The sequence below is a fragment of the Halichoerus grypus genome, chromosome 8, assembly GCF_964656455.1.
Source record: "Halichoerus grypus chromosome 8, mHalGry1.hap1.1, whole genome shotgun sequence".
Lineage (NCBI taxonomy): Eukaryota > Metazoa > Chordata > Mammalia > Carnivora > Phocidae > Halichoerus > Halichoerus grypus.
Window position 1 is genome coordinate 68953191 of NC_135719.1, and position 12963 is coordinate 68966153.

General features: G+C 58.2%; 1 protein-coding gene across 5 annotated transcripts; it reads left to right on the forward strand.

Annotated features, from left to right (window-relative positions):
- Positions 1 to 282: 282 nt before the first annotated feature.
- Positions 283 to 12614, forward strand: CDAN1 (codanin 1). Of its 5 annotated transcripts, none has more exons than XM_036084610.2 (28): positions 283 to 391; positions 619 to 1109; positions 1337 to 1543; positions 1742 to 1911; positions 2012 to 2125; positions 2208 to 2286; positions 2681 to 2801; positions 2974 to 3083; positions 3549 to 3638; positions 4323 to 4398; positions 4907 to 5112; positions 5425 to 5545; positions 5682 to 5828; positions 5937 to 6103; positions 6455 to 6542; positions 6770 to 6859; positions 7023 to 7077; positions 7294 to 7430; positions 7510 to 7613; positions 7859 to 8017; positions 8387 to 8450; positions 8653 to 8731; positions 8893 to 9041; positions 10184 to 10291; positions 10420 to 10483; positions 10651 to 10832; positions 11056 to 11163; positions 11804 to 12614. In XM_036084610.2, the coding sequence occupies exons 1-28, from the start codon at positions 302 to 304 to the stop codon at positions 11927 to 11929; spliced, it is 3702 nt and encodes a 1233-aa protein (XP_035940503.2). In that variant the 5' UTR covers positions 283 to 301; the 3' UTR covers positions 11930 to 12614. The 5 variants fall into 5 exon arrangements, 4 of the variants coding, with proteins under 4 accessions (XP_035940503.2, XP_035940504.2, XP_077935604.1 ...); XM_036084611.2 differs by having other exon boundaries at positions 1340 to 1543; XM_078079478.1 differs by lacking the exon at positions 6770 to 6859.
- The last annotated feature ends 349 nt before the right edge of the window (positions 12615 to 12963 follow it).

Here is a 12963-nt window from a genome sequence, read left to right on the forward strand (position 1 = left end):
TCATGTCCTCCAGTCCCCGCAGGTCGCCCCGCGCACCCGGGCAGCCGCAGCTGGGCCTCGCCGACCGCGGTGCGGCCGTACCTGGCGGGCCACGGGCCTGTGGTCCGGAGCCGCGGAGCAAGCCGGGGCCTTGACCCAAGGCGTGAGCGGAACCTTAGCCCGGGGAAGCCCGGGCTCCGCCCCTCCGCCCCGCCCCCCCGCCCCGCGGCCCAACGGTCGCTCCGCGAGCCGGCCCCGCCCCTCCGAGGCCGCCCGCGGCGCGCCGGCGCCTGCGCAATCGCCTTCAAGCGCCCCGACCGGGATGGCGGCCGTTTTGGAGTCGCTGCTGCGAGAGGAGGTGTCGGTCGCCGAGGCCGTGCGGTGGATCGCGCGCAGCGCCCAGAGCTCGGAGGTAACAGCGACTGCACACCCCCGGGCCTGACCCGAGTCTGCTTTCCGCGGGAGCTACCACCCCTCCGGTCCCTTTTCTCTCGGGTGCCTGGCTGTCAGCCCGGGCCGAGTGCGCTCCAACTAGGGGCCGCTGCCCCGGCCGCCCGCCTCAGCGCGCACTGCGGTCCCGGCTGCTCGTGGCGCCGCGCTGGCCGCTGACCCTCTCGTCCCTCGCCGCTTCTCCCTCAGGATGACCCCGGGGAGGCGGCCGCGCTGAGCTCCCTCCGGCCACTGCGGAAGGAATTCGTGCCGTTCCTGCTGAACTTCCTGAGGGAGCAGAGCAGCCGCGTCCTCCCGCAGGGCCCCCCAACCCCCGCCAAGGCCCCGGGCTCCTCGGCAGCTCTGCCAGGGAGGCCGGGGGGCCCGCCGCGGGGCGGCCGCGGGGCGCGCAGCCAGCTCTTCCCCCCGACTGAGCCTTCGAGCGCCGCCGCCGCCGACGCCCCTTCGGCCCGCCGCGGGGGCAGGAGGCGGGGCCCGGGGCCGGGTCGCGAGCGGGGAGGCCGCGGCCACGGGGGCCTGGAGGAGGGGGTCGGCGGAGAGAGTCAGCCTTGGGCCGGGGGCCGGAGGCCCAAAGGCTCTGGCAGCCCCGGCAGCCCCAGCCTCGCGCGCTCTGATCCGCCAAACCTCAGCAACCTGGAGGAGTTCCCTCCCGTCGGCTCGGTTCCCCCGGGCCCTGCAGGGTGAGAATCAGCCCTCCCCCACGAGCGGGGTGGGCACGAAGGCTGTGCGAGGGGAGTCAGGAAATTAGGGCCGGGCGCTCCGCAGCCGAGCGTGGGAACGGCCCGAAGGTTGGGGGTGAGATAACCACAGTAGTGAGAAGGGCGTTTCGCAAGGGGCCCCCGCCCTTGAGGTGGTGAGGGGGACATATTTGAAGATGGGAATTTGAGAAAAACCTGTGGCTACTTAGCAGGACGAAGCCTTCACGCCGGATCAACCCAACTCCGGTGAGCGAAGAGCGGTCACTCTCCAAGCCCAAGACCTGCTTCACCTCACCCCCAATCAGCTGTGTCCCCAGTTCCCAACCCTCAGTCCCGGACACTAGCCCTTGGGGCCATGGCCTTCCCCCAGGGTGCAGAAGTCTGCAAGAGGAGCGGGAGATGCTCAGGAAGGAGCGGTATGACCTTGCCACTCCCTGGGTTGTCAGCTTCCTCCCACTGGGGGATCTGAAGGGCTTTTCCCTGAGATTGGTTTGCCCGCTCAGGCAGCCCTGGGTCTGTTTCCTGGGCTGTGGACGTCTGCTCTGGAGGAACCAGAGTGTGGCTGTGCGGGGGAAGCTAGGGGAACTGCTCTTGACATCTCTCTGTCCCCATAGCTCTAAGCAGCTGCAGCAGTCACCTACTGCCACCTGTCCCACCTCAGAATCGGGGTCTCCCCTCCCCAGCCGGACAGGAAACCTCACAGCTGAACCCGCTGACCCTGCCAGAGTGTCTTCCCGCCAGCGCCTGGAGCTGATAGCCCTTGTCTACTCTTCATGCATTGCCGGTGGGTGAGAGCAAAAGGTGCTGGAGTGGAGATGCTTGCGGAACTGCGGGCTAGGATTCCAAATGGTGCCTGACACCCTGAGGTTTCTTTTTCTATCCAGAGAACCTGGTACCAAACCTCTTCTTGGAGCTTTTCTTCGTCCTTCAGCTCCTTACTGCTCGGAGGATGGTGGCCACCAAGGACAGTGACCTTGAACTAACTCCAGGAGCACCAGGTCAGTGGGCAAGCCTCTTTTTGGGAAATGAGGGCTGGAGATGAAACAGTTCTTAACTGACAGCTTGGTACTATCCTTCTAGATTCCCTGGAAAGCCCACTGTTCCAGAGTGTCCATGACTGTGTCTTCTTTGCAGTGCAGGTTCTGGAGCATCAGTTTCAGTGAGTTTCCCCAGCGAGGCATTTAAGCCTCATTGCCATTGTCCATTTGCTTCTCTGGCCACTTGGGGTAAGTGCTGTGCTTCACACAGGTGCAGTGACCCTGGGCCTTTTCCTACACGTAGCCTGTCATTTTGTGTCAAGTCTATGAATTTAACCCCTGAAAGAATCAAATTGCCCCCTGTGGCCTTGGCATCTGCCCTTCGGGTTTGTGTCTGCTTCCCTGCTCCAGAGGTCTCTTTCCTGCCCCCTTGCCTCCGGCATCTTAAATGCTCGGCCCATGACTTTGCCTCACACACCTGCTCCGCGTTCAGACGACGTTCTCTGGGGTGTGCAGGCGCGGGCTCCTATTTGCAGCGCATCCCATTCTCAGTCATACGCGCTCTCGTCCCTGTAGGGTTCTTTCCTACCTGGACAAAGGGACCTTGAAGCTGTTGGCCGAGAACGAGCGGCTGCTGTGCTTCTCACCGGCTCTGCAAGGCCACCTCCGAGCTGCCTATGAGGGCAGTGTTGCCAAGGTAGGGACCCCAGCAAGCCCGGACCTGACCGTTCCCAGCCTCGTGCTTCAGGCAGCCCGGCGCACGCCACTCTGCTGTCACGTGGGCTGACCCCGGGCCGGAATGCGGGGGTGACGTTTTCTGAGCATGACCTGGGAGGGTTTCAGTCCCTAATGTCACTGCCATATTTTAGGTCTCTCTGGCGATGCCACCCTCTGCTCAAGCTGTCTCCTTTCAGCCAGAAACAGACAATCGTGCCAACTTCTCCAGTGACCGAGCCTTTCATACTTTTAAAAAACAGAGGTGATAAGAAAAGGGAACTTTTGGGAGGGAACGAGGTGGCATTTTCTCTGGGATAGGCAGCCTGTGTTGCTTTCATAGAAACTAGGAGTTTGGCACTAACAGGTGGTAGTTTAGCACCACTGGGCCCTTCCTTCCAACCGTCAGAATGGGCACGTACCTTCATCCTATTTCCTGCCGTGGACTGGAACCTCCGCCCTTAGGCAGCCTTCTCACAGGTGTATGACTTTAGTCACAGGGTTCTTCAACAAGACAGAACCAGATTTTGCTGTGCCCCGGGGTCTGTGAGGCGTGTGGCGTGCTGCTGCTGGGTCTGCAGCGTTGTCATCACCTAGAGAACTCTGGAGAGGATCAGGAATGGGGCTGCGGATAGTCCTGTCCTCCGTCCCTCTGAGCTAGAGAAGGCGCTGCTGGGAGTCGGTGAGGTCAGCTGCGCCTCCGTTGATCGGGCGTTCTTGTGTCTGTCAGGGACGTGTTTTTTGAGGTGCTTCGAGAGTGGGAAGATCGGCATGAGGAGCCTGGCTGGGATTTTGAGAAGGGCTTGGGCAGCAGGATCAGGTAGGTGCTCCCACACTGGTCACCTTGTCTCTCTTGCTTCTGGCAGTGAGCAGCTTAGGGGTGCTCGGGTAGCTGATTGGAGGAGGCCTCTTCCCCCCCTCCTAGCCCACGGACGTTACCTTCTGTGCGCCTTAATCTCTAGTTACTGGCAGCTTTGCCCCTACTCAGAAGGGATTTGTTGGGCCAGCTCCTTGCACTCAGACGTGACCCAGACTTGTTCCGTGATGGCGAATGCTTAGATAAGTGCAAAGCCCTTTCTCCAGATTGCTTGAGTGCCAGATTACTTGGCCCAAGTCACTGGTTAGACCCTTTCCAACCTCCATTTTCTCCATCATCTAGTTCAGCAGTTCTGAGAACTTTGCATAGCTAGATGAGGCGCAGAGAGAATATCCTCCGTCCAGGGATCTACCTTCCACTTGGGTCATGAAACTCACTGGAGCCCAGTGTAGACTGAAGATGAGAGGGGTGGTATTATTTCTTGTCGCGTTAAGTGTATCTCTAGCCTTGAGGGATCTTGGTGCTGAGGAAGGTGTCCCTTACCCGTTCCTGTATCCCTGTGCCGACCAGCTCTGGCCGAGGTCTGCTCGGGCCCCTGGTAAAGGACTGAAAGGCCCGAGGATTGGCTCGTTCTCTCAGATTTCTGCCCCCTTCCCTCACATTCTCTTCCTGCCTCTTACGCCTCAGAGCCATGATGGGTCAACTCTCTGCAGCCTGCAGCCACAGCCATTTTGTTCGGCTTTTCCAGAAACAACTTCTCCAGGTAATAGCCCCAGCAGGAGATTACAGTGGACAGTAGATATTAAAGGCAGCCAAGTAATGGCTGGCACTTTGGGATGGGGCGGACAGCCAGGCAGGTCCTGGGCTGGAGTTTGAACAGGAGTTCTGCTCCTTGTGGGGGGTGGCCAAAATGCAGGCAGCCAGAGAGGAGCCGGAGCCTTCTGTCACATGCCCTGCACGCCCTGCCTTCCTTCAGCCTCTCACTACTTCCTTGCCTTCGATTTGTGCCATGGTAGAGAGAGTACTGGCGTACGACTCAGGCCTGATTTCACATCCTAGCTCTGGGGAACCTAGGCAAATGTTTCACCTTGCAGTTTTAGCTTCTTCACCTATAAAACAGTATCATCCCTACCTTGAAAAACAGATCTGTGGCACCTGATGACGGGGTCGGCATTCCCTAAATGTTCATTACTTCCACCCTATTTTGTTCAGTCCTTCTTTCTGAACAAACTTACGGGTTTTCTATTTGTCTCCTCTTTCCGCTGCCCCAGATGTGTCAGAGTCCTGGTGGCGCTGGGGGCACTGTCTTGGGGGAGGCTCCGGATGTGTTAAGTATGCTTGGAGCTGACAAGCTGGGGCGGTTGCGGCGCCTACAAGAAAGGCTCGTGGCCCCTCAGAGCAGCGGGGGCCCCTGCCCACCCCCCACCTTCCCAGGCTGTCAGGGCTTCTTCAGGGACTTCATCCTGAGCGCCAGCAGGTAAAGGTCCCCTGTGTCTTGCAGGGAGTGGGGCTGGGGCCAGGAGAGGTTTGTCTTTCCAGAAGGACAACAGTTGTTTCTCTTGTCCTGGAATATAACAGGGTGGGATTGGGCCATGGCCAGGCTCCTTCCAGCTCACACTTATGCCTCTGTTTCCCTTCTCATTCTTTTACCCACATAGGTAACCTCACTGCTCCTTTGCCTCCCCCTCTACCCCACTGTGCCTTTCTGTCTGCAGCACCTCTTCTCTATTCTGGGTCTTTCTACACCTCTGCCAGTGTCTTTTTTTTTTTTTCCCTCTCTCCTTCCTAGCTTCCAGTTTAATCAGCATCTCATGGACAGTCTGAGTTTGAAGATCCGGGAGCTCAACAGCCTTGCCCTGCCCCAACCTGAGCCTAGCGACGAAGACGGGGAGTCAGACGTGGACTGGCAGGTTAGAAAGCGGAATGAGGCAGAGTACAGGGTTCTGACCTAGGAGGGAGGGGCTGTTTTCAAGAACTTTGTAACAGATTCAGAATTATTCTAGAAGCCCTATGCTTAGGACCTTTTACTTCCCTGATCCCTTGCAGGGTGAACGGAGGCAGTTTGCCATGGTGCTGCTCAGCCTGAGGCTTCTGGCTAAATTCCTGGGCTTTGTGGCTTTCCTGCCATACCGGGGGCCCGAGCCACCCCCCACCCGTGAGCTCCAGGACTCCATTCTGGCCCTGAGGAGCCAGGTGAATGGGGGCTCTGGTAAGGAGGGCTGGGAGGGGCCCCAGAGCCCTGGAGCTGGAGGGCATGTCCGGCCCCCGGCCTTGCCCCCTGACCAAGCCCTGCCCCGCCAGGTGCCCCCCGCCCTGGACGTGCGGGCTCTGCTGCAGCAGGGGCTGCGGGCCCGCCGAGCCGTGCTCACCGTGCCCTGGCTGGTGGAGTTCCTTTCCCTCGCCGACCACATCGTGCCCCTGCTGGACTATTACCGCAGCATCTTCACCGTCCTGCGGCACCTGCACCGGTGGGTGCGGCGAGGGCGGGGCTGGAGCGGGGGGAGGGGGGGGAAGCTGCTGAGGCTGCTGTCAGTGAGGAGGGCTGGGGGCCTGTGCTTCCTGGGCCGAGGCTGACCCGCAGCGGGGACGCAGGATGGGGTCCTCAGCAGACCACGGGCGGGTCCTTGCACTTTGGCCCTTTTTTATTCCTCCTGTGGCCCAGCTGAGAGGGAGTACAGATCTGGGAAAGGGCGGTGAGGAGATCCTGCTCGCCTGCACGACAGCCGTCCCCTTTTGGTCTGCTTTTGAGAATTACTTTCCCAGTGATAGCTTTCTTTCACTCCATTCCATTTCTTTCTTGGCACAAATGTACCTGTTAGGAGCTTGGTCTTGTCAAAGGAAAGCGAAGGGGAGATGTGTTTCCTGAACAAGTTGCTGCTGCTTGCTGTCTTGGGCTGGCTTTTCCAGGTTGGTAGAGGGAGGGAAGATCCAGATTGGGGAGGAGAGGCAGCCACTGTGGCGGAGATGGGGAGTTGGGGGAGGTCTGAGTGTGAACGAGGTCAGGGCCAGAAGATGGAGGTTTAGAGCGGGTGTGGGAATCCCCATGGTGTTGCTTTGCTGCTGGAAGCACAGGGTCTGAGTGTTGCGTGTCTGTAGTGCTGACTGGCGCTCACGCTGCCCTGGTCTTCTGTCAGATTCCCACGGTCCCTGAGGACCTGTTCTTTCTGGAGGAGGGTCAGTGGGATGCCTTGGAGGTGGATACAGTAGCTTCAGAGCATGGGCTGGTAAGTGTTGGGGTCCGGCCAGAGCCGTGGGGGTGGCAGGAACAAAGGAGGCAGGCAGGCTGGGAGTTCCTAGGCTAACTGTCTTCCCTGACTGCCCCATTTCTGGCACAGTGGGAAGGAAGAGAAACCTGCCTACTTAGCTCTGCTCTCTTCTCTCCCGCAGGACAGCATGCCTGTGGTGGACCAGCACCTGCTCTACACCTGCTGCCCCTATATTGGTGAGGACACTGGTCCTCCGCCGCCCAGGGTCCTCGGTCTGCCCCTTGATGAGCACCCAGCAGGCATCCCGTAGGCCTGACACGCTAATACGCTGTTCCCTTCTTAGGCGTCCCCCGGGTGCTTCAGCATCTTTACTCCACAAATACTTAAAGTCCAAGAGGCCTGGGAGGGTAGGGGTGGCTCTGGAACTAAGCAGTTGGGCTTCCCTGCCGCAGGAGAGCTCCGGAAGCTGCTGGCGTCGTGGGTGTCGGGCAGCAGTGGGCGGAGTGGGGGCTTTGTGAGGAAGATCACTCCCACCACCACCACCACTGGCCTTGGAGCCCAGCCTCCCCGGACCGCCCAGGGGCTGCAGGTAAGGGGCCGGTAGAGGCAGGGGGCGCCCGGCAGGGAAGAGAAAGGGAACTCTTCACACATTGTTGCCCCCCCCACAGGCACAGCTGGCCCAAGCCTTTTTCCACAACCAGCCGCCTTCCCTGCGCAGGACTGTGGAGTTTGTGGCGGAGAGAATCGGCTCTAACTGCGTCAAACACATCAAGTGAGCGTGGGTTCAGAGGGCCGGGAAGGCCGATGTGGAGGGTGCCGGGCCCGTTCCCTTACATTTTCCCCCTTTAAATCTCCTAACGTCGTGTTGCCAGGCTGAGGCAAGTTAGCTTGAGGGGAAGGATGTGGTGGGGAGGCTCAAACTGCTGAAGTTAGTTCTGACCAGATTTCCTTGAATTTGTAGCCCCTTTCGGATTCAGCCCCCTCAGTTACCTCCAAGCCTTTCTGTCCCTGCTACAGGGCCACACTGGTGGCAGATCTGGTGCGCCAGGCAGAGTCGCTTCTTCAAGAGCAACTGGTGACACAGGGACAGGACGGGGGAGATCCAGCCCAGCTGTTGGAGATCTTGTGTTCCCAGCTGTGCCCCCATGGGGCCCAGGCATTGACCCGGGGGCGGGAGTAAGAGACCCTCGTCCCCACTCTCAGCTTTTCTTTTTCTGACTTTTTCACACTCCTCTCCTTTATTCCATGTGCTCGCCAAACCCCCTTTGTTCTTTTGCTTCCTCTGTAGGCTCATATCTTGGGCTTTAGGTCCCAAAGTCCGAAGTTGAATTTGGAAGAGGGGGGGGTTGGTCCCATTCCTCCCAGCATTGGGGATCAGGGGTGGGCCCAGGGCTGACAGTGCTTCTCTTCCTCCCCCCCACCCCCACCCCAACACCTCCCCAGGGCAGAGCCCTCCTAGCTCAGGTGATGGCTATGCTTAGCCTTTCCTTCTGTGAGCCAGGCTGAAATCTCTAGCCATCACTGACAGCCTCTGTCTCCTTTCAGGTTCTGTCAGAAGAAGAGCCCTGGGGCCGTACGGGCACTGCTTCCCGAGGAGACCCCGGCAGCTGTAAGTAGGGCGGAGGCCAAGAGCCCGCAGACTAGTGTCTGGTGTGGGAGAGGTGCGCCGTGGGCCGTGCGTGCGCGAGGGTGTGCGTGAGGCTGCTGGTGACAGGCCCATGGCTTGGTCCCGGCATTGGGTGCACCTCACAGGTTCATGTCATCCCCAAGCCTCCCCGGGCTCCTGACGCTGCACTTCTTCTGGGTCACAGGTTCTAAGCAGCGCAGAGAACATTGCTGTGGGGCTTGCAACAGAGAAAGCCTGTGCTTGGTTGTCAGCCAACATCACAGGTAAGGTTCGGGCCCCGGGGAGGGCTGGCCGGGTTGTTCCAAAGTGGACTGGCAGAAAGTGCGAGGCCCTTGGGGGAGATGGAACACCAGGCAGCTGGAAAGGGTGCAGGGCATGGGTTGATGTGGTGTGACCCCTTTTCTGTTCTCCCTTTGACCTGCAGCGCTGATCAGGAGAGAGGTGAAGGCGGCAGTGAGTCGCACACTTCGAGCCCAGGGTCCCGAAGCAGCTGCCCGGGGGGAGCGGAGGGGCTGCTCCCGAGCCTGTGAGCACCATGCTCCCCTCCCCTCCCACCTCATCTCCGAGATCAAAGTACACAGCTCCCCTCCTCCCTGCGCCCCTCCCCTCTGCCCTCTCCCTGCTCTTTTCCTGGTCTCCCTCCTTCCTTGTGTCCGCCGCAGTGTTTCATGTAGCCGCTTTCTGTGTTGCGCAGCTAGTCCGGTGTCCATCATGACTGAATGGGGTTCGGTGGGGCAGAGCTGAACTGAATGGTTTTCCTCATTGCTCTTCTCGGACTTCTGGTACCTGAGTCACCCAAAAGGGGAAGAGGGCAGATGGGCAAGTTTGGGAGGGGCTGCATATTGGCGACGGGAGCCTGGTCACGAGGGGCTGTCTGGTGTTAACAGGTAGGAAAGTCTCTAAGCAGTCACCTGCTTTTGGGATCGGCTTTCAGAAACGTTCTCCTCTGTGGGCGGTGATGCTTATTTAGTTACAGACGGTAAGAATAAACTACCATTGCTCTTGATCTGAAAAATTGAGAGCCTGTCTAGAGTAGGGGTCAGCAAACAGCCCAGGGGCCCAATGCAGCCTGCTGCTGGTTAGTGTAGAGCCACACACCACACTTGTTCACTTCTGAACCGTCTAGGGCGTTACTGTGCTGCAGCAGCGGAGTGGAGTAGTTGGGGCAGAGACGTCATGGCCTGCAGAGCCTCAACTCTTTACTGCTGGGTGGGGCTAAATTAGGACTAGGGCTAAGGAGGAATGACTAAAGAGGGAGAGTATCCAGGAGGGAGAAGAGAAGGCTAAGTGGCCAGTAGCTACTGGTTTTCCCTGCGGAAGCCGGGCTCTCCCAAGAAGATGAACAGAGAAGCGGGAGAGAGAGAAAATCTACCGTGTATGGAGCAGGACGGCTCCCCTAAGTGTTTTCAGAGTAAGGCGCTGTCTGGGAATTGGCTAGGATCGCCTTTGTCCCAGGACGAGGGACATCTTGAGCTCTCAGGCAGCATGTTGTTCCTCAGCTGGCATCCACATGGTTGCTTCTCCCAGCTGTGCGGTCTGCCCGAGCCCCGGGTCTAAGGCACCTTGAACCCGCCACTTCATCCAGGGGCCCTGTCTTCCTTTTCCTTCTGCCTCTTTCCACTGGCTGATCCCTGCCCCAGGCCACGTTCTCTGTGGCCTCCTAGGTGCCAGCCAGGTATGCAGTCTCACTCTGCTTCCACCCCTACTGCCTCCAGGATGTGCTGTCTTTGGCTGTGGGCCCCCGGGACCCCGAGGAGGGAGTCTCTCCGGACCATCTGGAGCAGCTCCTGGGCCAGCTGGGCCAGACACTGCAGTGCCGCCAGGTGAGCCGCAGTGGGATGCTCCGCTGGGGGTCCTTGTCCGGTGCCCACGAACCGGAGCTGCAGCAGCTCGGGGCCACTGCTCTAAGGACGGTACTAATGCCCAGGGTCCCCCTGTCTCTTCCCCACAGTTCCTGTGCCCACCTGCGGAGCAGCATCTGGCGAAGTGCTCTGTGGACTTAGCATCCCTCCTTGGTATGGCTCTTTTTCATGACATCACGCTCTTGCCGGATCCCCCAGATCGCAGGGCCGGGTACAAGCAAGATTAGATATACGGAGCTTTGTTCCCTTTTTCCTCCCAGGGGCCAGCTAGGGGACCCTACCTCTGTCTCTTAAAGCTGGGCTTTCTTCTCTTCCCATAGTGGCAGACCACATCCCTGTCCTCGGGCCCCCGGCCCCGCGCAGGCTAGAGAGGGGGCAGGCTCGAAGACTCCTGCACGTGCTGCTCTCCTTGTGGAAGGACGACTTTCAGGTGCCGGTTCCGCTGCAGCTGCTGCTGAGCCCAAGGAACGTGGGGCTTCTGGCGGACACTCGGCCAAGGGAGGTGAGCCGGGGGCAGGCAGGCTCCTTAGCCCTCCGCAGTCCTGTGCTTATCCCACCGCCATGGGTGGGGTTCCTTTACTCCCCCTTTCTGGCAGCGGTGCTCAGTTTCTTTTGACACGCTAGCATGGGCTCCAGGCAGCCTCTGCGGCAGTTTTCTGTCCTTTGGATCAGTCAGGGTCGCTGTACGGTCCTAGCCACCCTGCTCTCCTCCGTGTGTGTTGCAGTGGGACCTGCTGCTCTTCTTGCTCCGGGAGCTGGTAGAGAAAGGGCTCATGGGACGGACAGAGATAGAGGCCTGCCTGGGTAGCCTCCGTGACGCCCAGTGGCCAAAGGTAAGGAGTCCTCATATTCTCATACCTAGATGGAGAACAGGAGTCCTATGCCCTTTTATCCTGAAATGAGGCAAGTGATGGGGCCCAGGCATCCTTAGGATCTTCCCAAATCTGAGTGGATTTTGTCAGGTATCTTCAGGACCGCCCTGAAATGGCGTGGCTGTTCTGGAGGGCGTTTTTCACATTTGAGTGGGTGTTGTATGAAAGACTGTGTCCGTGGAGGGAGGGAAGGCAGGTAGTTAGTTGGAAAGCAGCGTGGCACAGTGAGTAGGAGTTTTTAAAATCAGAATAACCTAGATTTTAATCTCAGCTGGTACTTAAAGTTATTGTGATCTAGGGCAGAATGATTTATACCTCCTACGGTTTGTCAAGATGAAACATGGTGGTGGTGAAGTAGTCACTCCATGGTTGAGTCTGCTGTCAGATTTCACTCTCCCTGCTGGAACTTGAGCATCCCAGAGTACTCATGGGAAAAGGGGTCACATCCATTTCGGTGTAGAAGGCAGGTGGGAAAAAATAAGGTTGTCTACTCACTGGTTAGCTAGGGCTTGATACTGGGGATTGACTTTTAATAGAAAGGATGTACCATCCAGAATTATGTATCAGTCAGTGTTGTCTGTCATCTCTCTGCTTATTCTAGGACTTCTCCGAAGAATTAGCGACACTGTTCCACCTGTTTCTAGCTGAGCCCCACATGCCAGAACCCCAGCTGAGAGCTTGTGAGCTGGTGCAAACAAACCGGGGAACTGTGCTGGCCCAGAGCTAGGGCTGAGGAGCAGCCGTGTCTTGGGTGTCTGACCAGAACCCCAGCTGACTATGCCTCAGGAGGAGGCCCCCACGTCCCCCTCTGAGTGCTCACTGCTGACCCTTGCTGAGGAAGGAGTAGCTAAGTCTGTAGTCAGGCCTCCTGCTCATGTGTGAAGGAAGTGTGGGGCTGCCTGGCATCCCACCGACCGCAGGCTCACCACCCGAGTCCTACAGGGAGGAGAGTTCACCTGATTCAGGATTATGATGGCAAAGCCTAGAGAGAGACTCCAGTCCTGGAGCAGAAGAGTTGGCATTTATTACTTGGATTATTAAATGACATGTGTGGGCTTGACGACACAGGACTTGAGCCCCATTTGCTGCTACCCCACTGTCCCTTAAAACTTACTTTGTGGTTTGGAAATCATGACAGAGGCAAATGACTTCTGCTTAACTTGTGGGTAAAGTTAACACATGAATCTTGGGAGTCAACATTTTCTTACCACCAGGAGCTGGACCGCCTGCCATCTCCTTAAAAATGCACAATACGTGAGGTGGGGCTGACCCGCCAGAAACCCAGCTTTGACCCTGCACCTTCTCTGCCTTCAGCCCTGTACAGGTACTAACTCTCAGCCGTAGCTCCATCCAGGGGCCAAGCACAGGGCAGAACATTAGAGCTTTTTAAAATAAACTCTTTTCTTTATCAAGGGCTTCCTGTCTAGTTATTTTCACCTGACCCTTTCCTTTAGCAGGCTGCAAAGTCCCAGGTGCGCTTGAAGGTGGGCACTGACAGCGTAGAGCCGCCTAAATGTTCCCTCATATCAGAGCCTGGGGCCCTGTTAACTCCTTGCCAATAGTAGTGACTTCTGTACAACTCCCTCTAAGGTTAAGTTAATATGCAAAGTCTCCACTCACCAGCTACTCTCTAACAAACTAGATGGCAGGGCAGCTCTTGTTAGGCTTGTTTCGTTAGGGCTGGGGGTATGTGGTTTGGCTCAGAAGTATTCTGTGTGTCTCTAACTGATCCATTGATTTTTGACCAAAAAGCACTACCTT